A 17,272-nucleotide genomic window follows, 5' to 3' on the forward strand; every position below is an offset into this window, starting at 1 on the left:
GAAAAAAGTTTGCATGAGCCTAAACTTCCTTATTAGTTGGTGAACGTTGAAATTGCACTTCAACATGACTTCACTTCTGATGTGACATACCTCCAACAGTGTAACCAGGAGCCTGTCCTCCCACGGGGTGTGAGGCAGGTAAATCTCCCCACCCAGTGATGAAAATGTCCTCCCTTCCCCATGAAAGGCCAAATGGGATCATTGTAAATAAGTTTCTATTTTTGTAAGACACTTAAGAGTGCAAACATCTTCTCAGACAAACATTTTACTCTTGCCCACCTGAGGGTTTTCTTGGGCTGCAGAGAGGTGAGGCAAACAGTAAAAGGCTGATTATCTTGATGTATCTCTGTATTTTTGATAAACAGTGGTGGAAACTGAAATAATCTGAAATTCTTAAAATCCTACTCTTCTGGCTTTATATGTATGATATATATTTCACTTTTTCCCCCTTATCAAGTTTTTTAAAAGTCAATGTATCTCTTATTGTATAAATCAGGGTTTGACTCTACACACTGAATTTTGTAAGTTATATAACACTAGACACTAACTTTAAAGTAACCCCTTAGAGGGTATATATATTCCTCCATTGCACAGTAAGGCTTTCATATGAATACTAGTTGTTTTTTTTAAAGAAAAGAACTATATTTATAAATTAGGATACAGTTAATCTAATGTATTTTTATAGCTAAAGGTACATGAAAATGTTATGTTTAAACCTCATGTATATATTTAGACTATGGATATCTTTTTTGTAATAGTTCTTGTTCCTAATAAATGTTTAACTTCGTGAAACAGGTGTATCTGAGGATTTAGTATCTCTCTGGGGGACTGTGAGGGAATCTGCACTTGGATTAATTTTTGCAGTTTGGATTAATTAATTAATTTTTTAAAGTTTTTTGATTAGTTTTTGCTATTTTAAGAGTAAAGTGCTAAGTGTGGTCAGTGTTCTGCACATAAAAGCTTGAGTTGTGCCATTTACCATAAGCAGAGGGAGGAGAGCAGAGCTGCAGCTGGCAGGAGCAAGCTCAAAGCTGGATGGATCCTCTTTTCCTTCTGAGGTGAGCCTCAAAATGAAGTGTTTCAAGACACTGTGGCTCCTGCAGCCAGATGGAGCTTCCTGCCTTGTTCTGGCTGCTCCCTAAACCCCTTGAGACACATCCACCACCAGTGTGGCTCTGCTGAATGTGTTCCCAGCCCAGTTTTATTTCTCTCATCTGCAATGTAGATACAGAGCAAGAACATTCCATTGTCTTTTAACTCTCTTCCCATCTGATGTGTGAGAAATTCCTTTGGGCTCCCTACACAGGCCAAGCCAAACTCCTTGAATTTTCCACTCCCTGACAGCTTCACTCAGAAGCTTTCAAACTCCAGAAAAGGGAAGGCTGGAGATACAAAGGCATTACTATGAGTGACATAATCAATGGAGACCGAAGGAAGTGTGGGATGAGATTTGGGGAGGGGAAAAAGGGAAAAATTAGCTTGAATATGTGGGTAAATTATTGCCAAAGGAAATTAGAGGCTCTATCATAATAAAGGAAAAAGAGTTGTTTTAGGGTGTTTTCAAACATTGTGCTAAAAATGGTGTAAGAAGGGTCTGGGTAAGAGCTGGCATGTGAGGCATAAAAGGGAGCAGGCTGGGTGGAAAGGTGCTGAAAACAGGTAACACTGTTTTTTGGCTGTGTTAAAAGTCAGAAAACAATAGAATTGCTACATTCTTGCTCTCTACCTATGGCTGCAACTGGACGCAGATTGATGGGGACCTGAACACAGGGAAGAGCACTGGTGAGCATCCATCTGCGTCTCCACAATCACCCAAAGGAGCCCCCAGGCAAATCTCAGACTGCCGCAGCAGTTCTGTGAATGCACATCCACCCCAGGTGACCATCAGTGACCCATTGCTAGGTACCGACCAGGTAAAAACCCTCTGTGCTTATTTACAGAGTGGCTACCAACAGCAAAGCAAAAGGCACGCAGAAATGTGTTTTGGTTTTTTTTTTTCCCTCTTGGTCGGTCTGACGAGTGCGGGAAATGGAGCAATCCCTGGCTTGTCAGAGGCTCCTGGAGAGGAATGGGTCAGTGTGGGGAAGGGCTGCGCACACCAACATCCGACTCCTTCGAAGAGAGGGGGCAACCTCGCTCTGCTCTTGCAGCGAGGTCCGAACTCGCCGCGATCCGGGGAAGGAGCAACTTTGAAAGCGCCGCTGCGCCGGGAGCTGTGCCGCGGTAAGGCCGGGCCCTGCCGGGACCATGGGCAGCGCTACGGGAGCGCTCCTGCTCCAGCCGCCGCCACTCCCACGCTGGCTTTCCCTAAAAAACTCAAACCCTCGCAGCCTAAGGGCTGCCCGGGGGCGGGCGGGCGTGTGGGTCGGGTCTGGGGAAGGAGCTCCATCCTCCTCCTCCTCCTCCTCCTGCGGGCCAGCCCTGCCCTCGGGGCCGTGCCGGGGGACTCGCCCTTGGCCGCCGGGCCGGGGGCCGGAGGGGGGAGCCGCTGTCCCGCTGCCTTTGCTGCCGGGCTCCCCCCGCCTCCCGGGCCGCGGAGCGAGGCGTGCGGGCGGCGCCGGACCAGGAGGAGGCTGAGGAGGAGGCGGCAGCGCCGGCCCGGGACGCAGAGGTACCGTGGCTTTGCTGCCGCTTCTCGGGCACCTGCCCCGCCGCCAGGGCAGTGAGTGTGGGGGGCTGCCGGGACGTTTCAGGTGCAAATGAGGGAGAAAAGGAGTTTGTTTTTAAAGAAAATGAAAGTTCGGAGGGAACTTTGCGGGCGCAGCGCGGCCGCCCCGCCCGGCGGGGCCGGAGAGCGGCGGGACTCGCTGTGAGGGGACGCCTCACCCCGGCGGCTGGAAAGCGGCTGGAAAGGCTTGAGAGACCCCCCCAAAACGGGGTGTAGCGCCTGGTGTCCCCCCAGCCGGCCGGGGTGTGGAGAAGGGGATGGCTCGGTGCTCGCTGCTCACCCGGGGACGAAGGATGCGGGTCCCAAGGCGGGCCGGGGTCCCTGGGCCGGCCCCTCGGCCCCAGGCTCGCCATGGACACCGGGCAGGACAGCCCCAGCGCCTCCCCTCCTGTCCCTGGGGCTCCGCATGAGGGATTGTCAGAATCAACAGGTGGTTTGGGTAAAGCGCTGAAGTCTTAGCAGGATTTTTTTTTTATGAATTAGGAAGTGATTTTGGGCAAGCCGTGATGTTTCTGGGGGCTTGGCTGTTTTTATGCACAGTGTGAGACTGGGCAGGATGGTGGAGAGGAGAGGAGGGGGTGGTTCAGGTGTGGGCAGTGGCAGGTGTCAGGACTGGGAATGTATGAAATGGGATGTAAATCCCATTTGCACCTGTTCAGGTGTATTCTGCATGGTTCCTCTCCTTCTGAACGAGCACGTAGACTCCCTAAATCAAATCCACACGGGGTGTTTGCACGCGTTACAGTTGTGTGCACCTTCCTGAAGGTAAAGCTCTGTAGGGGATTTTTTAATTATATACAAAAAGGTCCTGAAATACAGAAATCCTGCTTACCTGGGCACTGTGTGGCAGTAATACACATGGCTACAGCATTCAGTTACATGCAGTCGGTTGAACTGATTACCAGAACAACACCGCTGTTTTTCCTAAAAGTTATATTTAATTTCATTTTATACAAGGAAAGTTTCAGCCTGGGGAATGGGCTGAGTAGAGAGCTAAAAATCAGGAGTGGTTTTGAAGCCTCAGAGGTCCACACTGAGCCCTGTTCAGTGTTTCTTGTACAGTTGCTGTGGGTGCACATGGTTTGTCCCCATGTCAGGGCAAGGAAGTGCCTCAGAAACCATCATCTGCTGCAGAGCTGGTGGGCCAGAGTGTGCATGGGGAAGTGTTAGCTCTCCCTGGAGCTGCTCAGTGCATCGAGGGCAGTGGGCAGGCAGCTCCTGGAAGCATCACATCCCCTCCACTGCCAGAGTTAACAGCCTGGACAGCTCTGGGCGGGTATGAGAGCTTCCCTGGCGCCTCTGCCCAGCATGTCCCACCTGTGGCAGGGAGGGATGTGTGGTCCCAGCTCCTCCTGCCAGTGTGGGCAAGGAAAGTTAAGGCCAGGAGAGGAGCTGAGTCTGGTGGGGCCCAGCACCAGCGCCAGTTCCAGGGCAGAATTCAGTCCTCCATCAACACAGTGCAATTCATGTGTTTGTGGGCTTGGATCTGGGATTAGGGATCACCTCCATCTCAGACTCCTGAAGCGCCCAGACTGGGGCACAGGGGTGCCAGTCTTTGTTGCTGCTGCCAGGCACTGCAAAGCAGGGTCAGCTGAAAAAATCAGGTCAGCAGCTGAGTGCACCTAAATTCAAATATTTGCTTAGAAACAACTGAAATAGGATGCAGTGATTTTTAGTGTTGTTGGGTGGTTGTTGAAACCCAGTGTAAGGAGGGAGGAGCAGAAAGCTTCCTGGATAGGGGTGATGGATCAGCATATTTTTATATTCCCCTTGGCCTTTGATCCCAGGTCAGGAAGCCAGCTCTGCTCAGGGAGAGTCAGGGAAGGTCTCAGGCCTTGCTGCCTGCAGTGGGAGGTTATGAGCTTTGCTGAGCTACAGCCTCAAATCAGAACCTCAACACACCAGACATGAGCAGAACCAGTAAGAGTCAGTTGAGGTGCATCATGTCGCATCTGAGAGGCGTTTACTGACTGAAACTGAAAGCAGAAAATGAAGGAGCTCTGATCTGGTTGGACAAACACTGCAAATCCTCCAGTTTGAGCCTCTGTACAAAGAGGTTAAGGGGTGGCTGTGCAGCTGTGAAAAGAGGAGTTGGAAGTGCCTCAGGAGACTGAGCTGTGCAATTTTCTGCTGCCTGTTATACCTGGCAGTTCAGAAGCAGCCAACCTTTAATAGCTCCTAAGGGCCTGATTTGCCTCCCTGAGTGAAGAAGCCTGATGCTTCCAGGTGGGAGAGTTCCCAAAAAGGGCATGGCAGAGAGGACAGGAGCTGGTGTGTTTCTCTTTGCCCTCTTTTCTTTTCTACAGAGGATTATCTCAGTAACCACATCAGTGTTTTTCAGTTTCTCACAGTCTTACAAGAGCTGTGGTTGTCTTTGTGGATGGGAGAGGTTTTTGAGGTTGCATTTAGGATTTTTCCAGCTGCCCTGCAGGGTTTCAATGGTCTGCCTTTACACCAGCTTGTGGAGAATCTGAAACTGCAGCTGTGACCCCTGCCCACCCCCTTATCCTCTGCTCAAAGACTGAGCAGCTTTGGTGGTGAAAAATTAGGAACATTATCTTTCTGTAGCACAGAAATTAGTAGTAGTAGTCGCCTCTGTTAATTCATGTTGTGCTCTTAACAAAGCTAATGTGAAAATAATTGTATTTATAAGATGATAAGTGTATTTTTGCAGTGTGACATTTGGACAACTGTGCTGATAGTGGAGAGGAATGAACATGTCACCATTTCTACAGTGGAATGATTAATTTGTTTTGTTGTTTATTTTTAAACAGAATAAATGATGTTTCTTCATGATGGTGCTCACTAGCAGCCTCTGCTCCTGCACTCACGTGATGGGGATCATCCAGCCTTGACAACACTGCTCAGTCTGAAGTGCTGTGGAAAGTTTGTCTGTGGGGCCTTCACAACTGCCACCCAGAATGTACTGGTGTGTGGGAACGGAGGAATCCGCTGTTTGCAGGGAGAGCAGCATGGATCCACAAAATGGTAAATAGCAGGATTTGGTTCTTTCCTGTTCTCATTGGGAGCAAAAGGTTCTAAGAGAGCTCAGTAGCCACCTGCCACTGGGCTTTGATGAAGTTTAAACATGTGAAAGTTTTTTGGGCCCTGATCTTTGAAAATCTACAGTCTTGAACAAGGAATTTTACTTCCAGGGAGAGTGATGTTGAACTATGGAGGTGGTAAGAATAGCATTCCCCTGAAGATGGATGTTCTCCAAAGGCCTACGGAATTAGTCAATATATATATCATGTCTCACCAGTTCCTAAATATGTTAAATATGTTTTACAAGATCTGTGCTTTTTCCGTGTGTGAATGCAAATATGTTCCCAGTCACTGATGCAATGGGTATTCAGGATATGAAAGCTGCTAAAATCAGAGCATCTTTTCTCAGGCTGAACAGATATTAACCTGCTCCAGTTTTACCCTAAGCTCTGATTTGATGGCTTGCAGTGATTTTATGTTGGGCTAGATTAGAAGGTTTGTGTTTATGTAATAAAGAAATTCCCCTTTTAGAAGGGACATATGCTTCAGGTTGCTTCCTGTGAATTTTTTTTTTTTTTTTTTCCCTGAGCTGGCAAATTATTTTTGGATGGTTTCTCTCACTGCAACCCTCAGCTCCCAGGCACTGCTGCCTTTCTCTGAGTCAAACCCCAGTTATGTTTCTGCAGCAAGAAATAGCCTCCTGTTCTTGTGTAACGGTGTTCCCCCCTTGCAGCAAGTGCTTCATTAGGAGGCAGCATCTGCGCTCCAAGTGTGGGAAGAAGGTGTGTTTGACGCTTTGTAGTGAGTAAGCAGGCTCCAGCAGAAGCTAATGTTTTTGCAGCCTTATTTTGGATTTTATCAGCAACTATGAAGCAAAACCTGATAGTTTATTCAGAGGCCTCCTTGTCTTGTTTGAAGACGTTCCTCACCAGCGTCACAGGGAGCTCTGGGAACTCTTTCCTTTCTCCGTACGTATCCTGCCTGTTCTGTGATACTGATTTTTCTGTTTGCTTTTGGTAATTAGCATTGTACCTTTCCTTGTAACGCTTGGTTATTGAATATTCTTAAAATTCTTAAATTCTGTCTTCTGGGTTTCTCTCTTGAAGAAATTATCTCCACTGAAGTACTAAGCTATAAGCCATGAGAAGAATTTTAATCTGCGCTAACGGTTCGCAACTGTTCAGAATTGCTAAATTTTTGTTCTGCAGTAGGGCTCTGACAAGTTTTCTCTCTGTTTAAAGATACACTAAATAAATTATTGTAGGAGTGAATAATGAAGTGGAAAGTGGAGTAGTTGTATTTTCTAGGTTTTCAGTTCAGGTTTTTTTCTGAGAACTTTATTACACATTACTGTTATGTAATTATATTCCGTTAAACTGGTTAGCTGGAAGCATGCAAATCTCAGTGGTAGACTATTCTGTATGGATAAATCTGGGTTGTATTAAAATAGTCTACAGTGCTGGAAAACTGGGAAAGGGATCCTTGTAAAGCTTTAGATCCCTGTACAAGGCACCAGTAGTGCCTTGGTGGATTTGCTCTTTGTAAGGGTATTGTACATGCTTAAACTCATTGTTTGAGTCCTGCCAAGAATGATTGTCATTAGCTAACCGGTCCACTCCCTAAGTTACTGGTCCTTGTTCTGGCTCGGATCCCGTTACAAGGCTGAAGGAGGAGCACGGTGACTCACTCAGCCTCCTCATGCCAACCCATTGTTTATGCCTGTGAGGAACAATGTGGATGCAGCCTCCTGCTCCCATTCAGCAGGAGCTGCTGGGAAGGGGAGTGAGATCCTGGATCATTTCTTTCATGCCGACGATCTCATTAGTGCTCAGAGCTTGGAGTCTCTTTCTTTTTTGGGCAGGAGGGACTGGCTTGTGGCTGTGGGGAGGTTAACCAGAGCACGGTGGTGCCAGGGGGCTCTGGAGTAGGTCAGCTGGATCAGCAGGGCTGGAGGCACCTTCCAGCAGGTCCTTGTGCACCCTCATTATCTGAAGCTTTAGGATTTTTTAGGAGTTTTTTCCCTGGCAGCTATAAAGCCCTGGCCAATTGTATGTGGAGAAAATCAAGTTCACAGCATCCTGGTTAGTTAGAAAGTGTAACACAGGGTGCAGGGGCTCACCTTGCTCAAGTGTCTCCTCTGCTGTTCCTCCTGCTTGCCAGTGGTCTCCCTGTATCCCAGCAGGATGCCAGCTTTCCTGCAAGTGGCTGAGCTCTGTTTCAGTGCTGGACCCTCTCTGCCCTCTGGGGATGGTGCTGGGTTTGACTTGGTGGTGCTGACGGAGCCCTCGGAGATTTGTCACCAGAGCACAGGATGAGGCTCCCTTGTGGGTGCACTCAGCATCTCCCTTGCTTCCTCAAACCCTGCTTCCCCTCTCCTGGATTTGTTCATCTTGTCCTAATTAAAAGAAACTGAGCAGGGCTATGGGGGTGGCTGCAGTCTCTCATGAAGTACAGGGTTTGGGGTTTTTTTAAAGCTTGGTTAAAGAGCTCTGCATAATCCAGAGGAGGTGACATGATGTGAATTTTGTGGGAAGTACAATGGAAGCTCAAAGGCATCACTTTATGAATGTGTAGAACAGCATAAAGATTCATCCCCTTTCTATGGGCTGATTGATTTCTTTGAATCTTACAAAATTTCATATCTAGGATTTAATTCTTGCATGGTTTTCTAGGAGTTCCTCAGAGGTCTAGGGGAACAATCATTGTCTTCTGAAACATAAGAGTACTTCTGTTAAAAAGCTTATCTCCTTCTTAGTGGGAATTTTATTCAAAGTCACAGAGCATTCGTAAGCCACTGGTGTGTGCCTCAGAGGTGGGATTGGATTATCCTTCAAACATGCCAGAGGGTGTCTCTTCTCTCCTGCTAAATCTAGAAATGAGCCCTGAAGAGGGGTGTTACGGTGGAAGGTGTCTAACATTACATAATTAGGGACAACAATGCCAAGGAGAGCTGCCTGAAACTTTATAGTAGCTTTGCAGGTATTAGCTAAATGCACCTTCACAACTTCTCCTGAAACAAATCAGTTATAACTTGGTGACTTTCCACTGTCCAGGGAAGCACAGATGGACCTGGACAGTGTGCCTGGAAAAGGGACCTAAGTATTACATGAGGGACCAAACAGGTAACCAGAACATGTGACTGGAGTTGTCATTTGGAGTGGACCAGAGGCCCCTGAAGCTGTGCTTTGGAGGTGGTGTGGTGACCCTGCAGCTGACAGGGCTTTCTATTTTATCAGAAAGAGTCTGCCCACAATGGCAGTGACCTTTGCAACCCCACCCATGGCTCCGCTCAGATCTGACTCACAGGGAAAGCTGCTCCTGCCCTGCTGCTTCCTGAGTCCTGGGAAAGGCTCTGGTGTGAGCAAGGGTTGAACTGGAATAGCCAAGGGGTCGTTTTACAAGAGGGACTGCTCAGGAGCAAGTGCAGTTTTATAGGGAAAGTTTCACATCCGTTTGGGTGGTGACAGTTCAAGGTTGGCCCAGAGAAAATGGAGCAGTTTATCCTCCTGGGACACACTTTGTGCCTCCAGCTTTGCTCCTGGTTGGCATCAGGGCAGGATATGTGCAGAGGTGGACTTACTGGTCTTGATGGGTCCCTTCCAGCTCAGCCTGTTCTCTGATTCTATGATTTCCTCACTGTTGCTGCCTTAAATGTGAAGGGCAGGAACTGGCAGCGTGAATAACTTTGTTTAAAAATCTTTCCTGCTGAATAGAGGAGGAAGGGAAAATCAGCACCACTGATAACCAGTTTGTTCCTCATGAAATCACCATGTAAACCTTAAAACCTTCCCATCAGCTGTGTGGGGACAGGACAGGCAGCTGGGCCTTGGGGCACGTTGTGCTGAATAACAGGGAAAAGCTACTCACAGCTTCTGTCCTGCTTTTTCCATCCACACATCACCCTGTAGTAACATTACCCTGGGTGCTTTGTGACAGTGTGGGGTGAGGAGGACAAGGGGAGGATCTGGGAGGTGAAGCAAGCACACAGAGCCCTGGAGAGCTGCAGAGTGTGTCAGTCGTGTGAAGTTCTCCATAATGACTAAATCAGCCCGGAAGGTTTTCTGGTTTTAAAAAAGTTCTCCTGCTTGTTAAGCTGTGAGTAAATTCGAGTCCAAACAGCAGACTGAAAGGGTTCCTATGAGCTAAAAAAGCAGAAAATAGAACAGGTTTTGTATGTGAGTCAGTCTCACTGCAGAGTGCCCTGCAGAAAGAGAAGTAGGAAATGCTCAGCAGGAATAGGAAGTACACCAGTAAGGCAGTAATAGGCTTGTATTTTTAAATATTTAAATAAACTCTTCATACAGAAGTGGTGCAATCTCACAAGGGGCCGAGGGCTCCTGCGGAAGGCTGGTCTGCAGCTGAACATGCCTGTGGTTAAACCTGCCCTCCTGTGCAGAGCTGGGAGTTACAACATCTCTCCAAACCAACCTGTGTGTCAAAAAGGGGCAAGGAATGCTGAGGCATTTACAATTTTCCTGACAAAAACCATCAAAGCCAGCCTGCTCTTGAACTTGAGGGCTGTATCAAGGAGGGCAGAGCTGCTGGGAGGGCCAGTGGTGCAGTAAAGACCTTGGGAAGTTAATTGAGCAGAGAGTCTGACCTGAGAGCCAGTTTGATTTACAAGCAGCAGTAAAGCATTGATCTTCAACTGAACTGCATCTGGAATGATCTGCTGCTTTACAGCTTCATTTTTACACCTTCATGTTAAAATTATTTGTGGTGTATTACACTGAAATGTAACTTACGACAACTCTATCAAGAAGCCTGGAAAAAACTGAAGATAAGGTGATAAGGTAGCAAAGAAAATCCTTTGCCCTTAGCACTTGTACACAGGGAGTTCTTTACAGTGTTCCTGAGGTGTGATTTATGAGGGAGCTTTCAGGTGAGGGTTGATGCTGGGGTCATGGAACTGCTGTCCTCTGTTTCAGTGGGAAAGAAGCAATTGATAGTGTTCACACCAACTCAGCCTTTACCAGGCCTGTAATTGATGTAGTGTTTTGACAGAGATGTTGCAGGTGATTTTATACTTGCATGAAGAAAATGCTATGAATTATGGGGTTTTATCCTCCCCAGAGCCTATGAGGGCCTTATCCAAAACCCATTAAATTCTTTGCACTGACATAATGGGATCTTCAGGGATCCTTACAGCATTAAGTCTGTGGTTTGTTTGTTTTTCACTGCTCTGATCAATAATGGGGCTGTCAGGGCTGTGCTTGCAGAAGGCAGTGAGCTGGGAGGAACTGTTTGTATTGCAGATAGAGGGGAGAGATGGATTTTATACCATTCAACTCCCAATCTGCTATATAAAATCATAGAATCATGGAATTTTTAAGGCTGGAAAAAACCTTTGAGGTCACTAATTCCAACTGTTCCCCTAGCACTGCCAAGCCCACCATTAAACTGTGTCCCCAAGTGCCACATCCACACAGCTTTTAAACCCCCCCAGGGATAGTGACTCAACCATGGAGTCTGTCTCTTAATAGGTTCTGTTTCAGATTTTACATCAAGTCAGGCTGATATTTAATTCCTTCCCTTAATCCAAGTCAGTGTGCTCATTAGTGGGTCAGCAATTGCTTATTTGCATGATTATGTATCACCACAGCAGCAGCTCTTTTATGTAAGCTGCTGATATTTTCACAACAGAAGTGTCTCCATGTCTTTTAATTTGTGCCTTGCCCTCACTTTAGGAGCGCTATTTAAAAAGGCTTTAAGTTTTAGGAAAGGCTCTCACCCTTCCAAAAGCCCTTGTGCAGTCAGAGGGACTCTGGGAGTCAGGAGTTCGTGTTGCTGGCAGCACTTGAGGTCTGTCGTGGAGATGCACAGTGGGAAACCTGGGGCTGATCCTCTCTGTTTTGGCTCTCCCTCTCCAGTTGGAGAGAGCAGCAGATCCCTGGTGAGCTTCAGGAACGTCTCATCTGCAAAGACAAGCCCCGTTAGAGTCACCCAGGGGTGAGGGAAGGGGTCAGTGTGCCACAGCAAGAGTGGGAGGAAGGAGGTGAGGGGGGAAGGAGCTGGGACCTGGGGCTCGGAGCTGGAGGAGCAGCTTCATTTCCTCCCTGATAATCAGTGTGTGGCTCCCAGGCATAAAGGTTGGCATTTCAGATGCTGCTGGGGAAAAAACTCAGTCCCAGGCTGTCCCCAGCTCCTCTCTGTGCATAGCTGAAAATCATGGAAAAATAACGAACCAAAGCAGTGACTCAAACAAGAAGTCTGGATAAATTTAGCTCAAATATTCTTGGTATGTTTGTGGTCACTGTGGAAATTGCATCACTTCTTGTTTTAATGATCAAAATATTGCTTGGAAAACTGGCATGGCTACCTGAGAAGAGCTCAAAATGAAATCCTTTAAAAGCAAGCATGTCTTTGGAATTGCTTCACCTGCAGTTAATTGGTTTTGGGGGTTGTTTGTTTTATTCTTGTCTTGGTTAAGGAGTTTTTGGACTGGAGGTTATTGCTGCTTAATTGAAAAGCCACAAGGTTTGGGGCTGATGCACTCTGCAACGTGCTTATCTACTTCATATAAAAGTTCTGTCTGGGGAGTAGGATTCAAAAAGAGTGCTGGTAATTGCTGAAGACAAGACCTCCTCCAGAATCTGCCTGCACGTCTTTCTGTCTTTCACATCAAAGAGCCTTTGAAAATGCTTTTATTTTTGCATCAAACAGAACTTTTTTTTTTTTTTTTACAATACTAATGGACAGGATCCCTTTTCAGATCTCATACATAACCTGAAAAACAAAAAGCTTGGCTCCTTAAGTGAGCTTGTAATCCTGGTCGTAATTCTCCCATGTTTTGCACCTTGGACCTTTCTCACAGTGGCAGGGTGGGAATAAAAGCTGCCAAATCAAAGCCATTTGCATGGATAGGACCAGGTTCTTGCATGGAATGGATCAGACTTTGTCCAGGGTTGGTGGGAAGGGGATGAACTGTGCCCTTCCTCATTTTGCTGCCTCTGCCTTGGAGCAGACATCCAAAAAAGCTGTGAGCTGCAGCAGGGTCACAGCGTGGACACTGGAGCTTCCCAGGCAGAGTCCTTGTCCTTCCTTCACTGAAATGGGTGCTGATATTCCCAGGAAGACAAAATACCTCCCAGCAAAAGCAGGCACTTCTGCCCCTTGTAGGTTTTGTCACAAGTAGGGGAAGGTTTTATGGTTTTTTTGGTAGCCCCATTAAAGCTTTGGTGGCTGTCTGGGCCAACAGCAGAGGCCTTTCCATCCGGTTTCTCTTCTGCTGCAGCTGCAGCTCTTCAGGTGATCCTCCCTCTGAGCCAGTCTGTCCTGGAAGCCAGGATCTTCTCTGACTCCTGTGGGAGAACAGTCAGAAGTGGGGAGTGCTCACACTGAGTTCAGTAGAAGCTGGAGTGAAGCCCCACTTCCTTCACTCTTTTGTTTAGATTTTTTGTTTTCTTTTCCAGACTAACCTATCCATCCCTTTTCTTCTGGAGCTCTTCCCAGCTCTACACTTCCCTTGGCTCTGCTGTTGCCAAATTGTCCCTTCAAGTCTCTTCATGCCAACCATATCCAATATCTTGATAGCATTTTCTTTTTCTCTGCATGCAACACTTAAACTGATCCAGAGTGGTTGTCTTAGTGATAAATGAGAAGTGAGGGTAGCAGGCAGTATTTTGTTAGTCAAGCAGGCACAGTAAAGAAGCTCATTGAACTGTGTCTAACATGTGCTAAGCTTGGATTTTGCTGCGTGGGATGTTTGCCCCCTCAAATCTCTTGAAAGGCGTCTTCCTTTGGCTGTGTCTCCTGAACATATCAGGTTTTTTTAATAAAAAATATTCTCTCATTCTCCAAACTTTAGTCAAAGTAGCTGGAAGGAATGTGTGGGTCAGTGTCCTGGTGTCACACTCCTACACCTGCTGTCTTTCTGGAGAGACAGATTTTGGCTGCATTTGTGCTCTTATTTTTGACCAGCAGTGGGGTTGCAGTGCTGTAAATGGGTTTTCCATTGAGGAAGGTGTTTACATGTGTTATTGAAGTGAAACACAAGCTTAGGAGCTGCTTTTCCCAACTCAGAGAGTGTGTGGGATCGCTGGATGTGTCTTTGGTGGAGCTGGTAGAAGATTTATGCTAGGAAGAGACCTGAGCAGAGACCTTGGGCCATTTTCCCCTCACTCACACACAGCAAGCCTCTCACAGCTGGGGCTAAAAGTATTTGCTTCTTCTAAAGCAAGTTTTAAATATGTGTCTCAGCAGCAGAATTGGGCTGACTATGAGGTGGTGCTTCCCCAAGGTGAATAATTAATGTTTTAATTTTTTTAGAAGAAGAATTTTGAGCAAATTATTTCTCTGAAAGAGAGAAAACATTGGTGTGTGGGATTTTTTCCCTTCTGATGAAAGCTTAGGGAAAAGGAGAAGGTTCAGAAGAAAGTTAGCCATGAAATTTTATTTTGTGAAGTTCCAGATGAAATCCAATCTTGGTTTGGTTTCATGGCTATAATATTTGATTTAGTTGGACAGGAATGGTCTCACTGGAGACACCTTTCATCATTTAACAATCCTCCATTTCCAGCCGTGCCTGGAAATGAACACAAATAAAATCCAAAAGTGTTGTCATGCTTCTGCATGCTTAATGTATATCTTCCAATTTAACATTTGGAAAGCAAGAGTGGCATAGCTGGCCTTGCCTGCAGAAGCACATTTCTGAATGATTCAAGCTGTAGGATGGGAACCAAATCACTGAGGCCAAAAGACAAAAATAGAAACTTTCACTCCAGAGCTGAGTCATTTGTATTTTCAATACAGCAACTCTCTGGCCATTTGGAGCTCTCAATAGCTTCTCTTTGGGGGTAGAAGTACCAGCATCACTGTTCTCTTAGGGCTTTGCTGATCCTTTGCACCCCAAAGAGGGCATTGGTGGAGGGTTGGGGGTATTCCCACTCTCTGTGAGAGCCAGTTTTTGCCCTGTGCTTGCTGGAGGACATCCCTGCCCAGAGGGAATCCTGCTTCTCTCTCACCAGGTACAGCCCAGAGCAGTGGAAGTGGAACTGCTCGTCACAACCAACCAGTGGGGACCATCCTGTCCTCTTGCTGAGGAGAGGCATGTCCCAACCCCTTGTTCCTTTCCCATGGATAGCTGCAGGTGTCTTTAGTGACCCTGGATCTGTTTTGCACTTTCCAGCCTGCTTTGCACAGTGCCATGAGGGTTTGTTCTGACACTCATATTCCGATGTAATTCTTTGTGCTGTCTCTGACCCCACTGCATTGTAATGCCTTTGTGCAGCCTCTTTTGTATTCAGCAAAGAATAACCAGCTCAGTTCCATTTTAACTTCTTGGACAACACAATTCCCAGAGTCCCGGGAATTTGGGAGGTGCACACACAAATGCAGGAGCCTGCCCAGCTCTGGCAGTGCTGGCACTGCCCAGATACTGCTGTTACCAGGATTTGAGGCTTTTCTGTTCCCCCTTCTCTCGTTATCCTGGATGATGAAGAAATGATTGTGTAAGTGTGGAGCTAAAGCCTTTGGAGGCGTCTGTTTCTCATAACTCTGTCCTGGAGCCCAGAGAAAAGGCAGCAATCCAGAGCATTTTTCCACCCGGGACTTAATATTTTCCTTTCAAACTTGCATTAGCAAATGCTTTTTTCCTTGCAGGTTATAAGTGTTATAAATAGAAAATTTCCAGTGATTCTGGTGATAATTGTTCACTTTACACAACTGTACCTAAAATTGTCAGCGTGTCCTGGGTGCTTGCTGGAAGATGTTCAGTGCAGATCAGCGCAATGCGTGTGTGGTGCTGGCATGTAAACAACTTCAAAATGCTTCCACAATCTGCAGTAATAGTGAAAAGGATCCCTTCAGCACTGGATTTTTGCCTTTGAAGCATTCCTTGGTGTTTCATATCTGGTTTCTTTTGGGGTTTTAAGTCTCCTTTTGGGGCAGTGAGCATTGATTGTGAGCTCTGTTGTAGATGTGGGTGGCTTTTGTGCTCAGCACATCATCTTTTCCAGTGCCTTTGGCAGGCAGAGCTCAGTGCAGAGCTTAGTGCAGAGCCACTCCTTTAATTAGCTGAAATAATGGATGTTTGGGGGAAATGGAACCACAGGAAATAGGCAGAAAAGAGTGTGTGGAGGGCTCCCACTGTCCTGGGAAGCTGGCACATCCCAGTTGTTGTGGGAAATAATTAGGGTCAGAGGGGCCATGACCCAGTTCTGGCACAGGCTCTCCAGTGAGGATTTGGAACATCCCAGATAAACCACCTTGTTCTCAGTGTCTTCTCACAGGGGGATTTATTGGTAGTTCCGGCCACTTTTGAATCCTGAGAGGAACATTTTAAAGCAGAACTGGTTGAGCCACAGGTATTTCACCTAAATCTGAGAAAAGGCAAAGCAGATCACTGGCTTCTTGCTGCAGGATGGTTTTGAGGCAGCTTCTGGCAATGTGGGCGGGTGGGGGGCACAAGAGATCTTCGTCTGTAGCTTTATCTTCTAAGAAATGAATAAACAAAATATTTTAACTTTTTTTTTTAAAAATGAAACCTTGAAGTGTCAGCTAGTTAGAGAAGGAGCACAAAAGATACCTTTGCTTCATAAAGCATTTTTACTCACTAGGGCTGAGTGAAAAATGTATTTATTTTTTATTGAAGAACCCAGGGTTTTCTTCCTTGTTTGGGATGGGATTTTTCAGTATCTCAAAAAATTTCCAGAGGACTTAAAATTTTTTCTTACCCATCTAATTGGAAAGTGCAATGTAGGGCAGATCCATCATCCTTTGAAATCACTGGAGGCTTCCTGTTGGCTGCTGCTCAGTTTGTTAGCCTGAAGTTTTCCAAAGCAGCACAAGATGCATGAATCTGTTGCAGAGACTCAGAAATAACATGGCTTTCCATTAATTTTGCAAACCAGCTGGGCAGAGCTTTTGTGGAGTAGTATTGAAAAGTGTTCAGTGACACTGGAGGGTTTCGGAGTGTTTGGAGGTGCTGGCTTTAACTATTCTGCACATCTTCACCCTCATCCCTGTCCTGTTTTTTATCTGTGCAGTGGCAGCACTCAGAAGTCAAAATGGCAAAAGATTAAGGTGGTGAGGGTTAGCTGCAGCCATCTGGTGCTGTTGAGGAATTAATGTCTGAGCTCAGCCTCCCTGCCCACCCCCATCCCCACATCCTCTGCACCAGAGGCTTGGATTTCGCTGTAATGGGACAGGGAGATGAAAATATCTGTCAAGGCTAAACTGTGGTAGTTAATTCAGACAAAGGAGCAGCCTGCCAGCCGTTCCATCCAGTGGCCGCTGCAGGAGCTGCTGGTGCTGGAGCAGAGGTGGGTGGTTATCAGTCCCAGGAATTAACAGCTGAATTGGGCATCGCTGGGGGGGATGCTGTGTTAAAGCATCAGCTTGATTTGCTCCCGGCTCTGGAAATACCTGCACACATTATGACAAGGTCAGTAGCAGTTTTCAAGTTGTATTATTGTTGTAATTTTGGTGTTGGAGGAGGTTAGCTTCCTGATTTATCCTGGGTAAAGCATCTCATTTATATCTTCCTCTGCTAAATAAAAATATCCTACCTAGTTGCCAAAGATCTGCTGGTTATGGAAGGGCCTAATGTAGCATTTACAAACTCTTGTGAGTTTATGTGTCAGAGATGCAGTGATTTGGGCTATAAAGGCAATAATCATC

The 17,272-nt window shown here is 46.5% G+C and overlaps 1 protein-coding gene across 8 annotated transcripts in view; it reads left to right on the top strand.

The window, feature by feature from the left end:
• Positions 1–2,019: 2,019 nt before the first annotated feature.
• LRRK1 (leucine rich repeat kinase 1) overlaps positions 2,020–17,272 on the top strand; it is a 79,781-nt gene continuing 64,528 nt past the window's right edge. For 4 of the 8 annotated variants that reach the window (XR_005258171.1, XR_005258172.1, XM_038147387.1 and 1 more), the window contains exons 1-2: positions 2,410–2,611; positions 5,443–5,656. Coding sequence is in view for 4 of the 8 variants with exons in the window: in XM_038147387.1 (XP_038003315.1) it covers positions 5,590–5,656 (67 nt within the window). In the remaining 4 variants the exon portion in view is untranslated. The other 4 variants (XM_038147386.1, XM_038147390.1, XM_038147388.1 and 1 more) reach the window with 4 other exon arrangements.

This window comes from Motacilla alba, chromosome 10, assembly GCF_015832195.1.
Source record: "Motacilla alba alba isolate MOTALB_02 chromosome 10, Motacilla_alba_V1.0_pri, whole genome shotgun sequence".
NCBI lineage: Eukaryota > Metazoa > Chordata > Aves > Passeriformes > Motacillidae > Motacilla > Motacilla alba.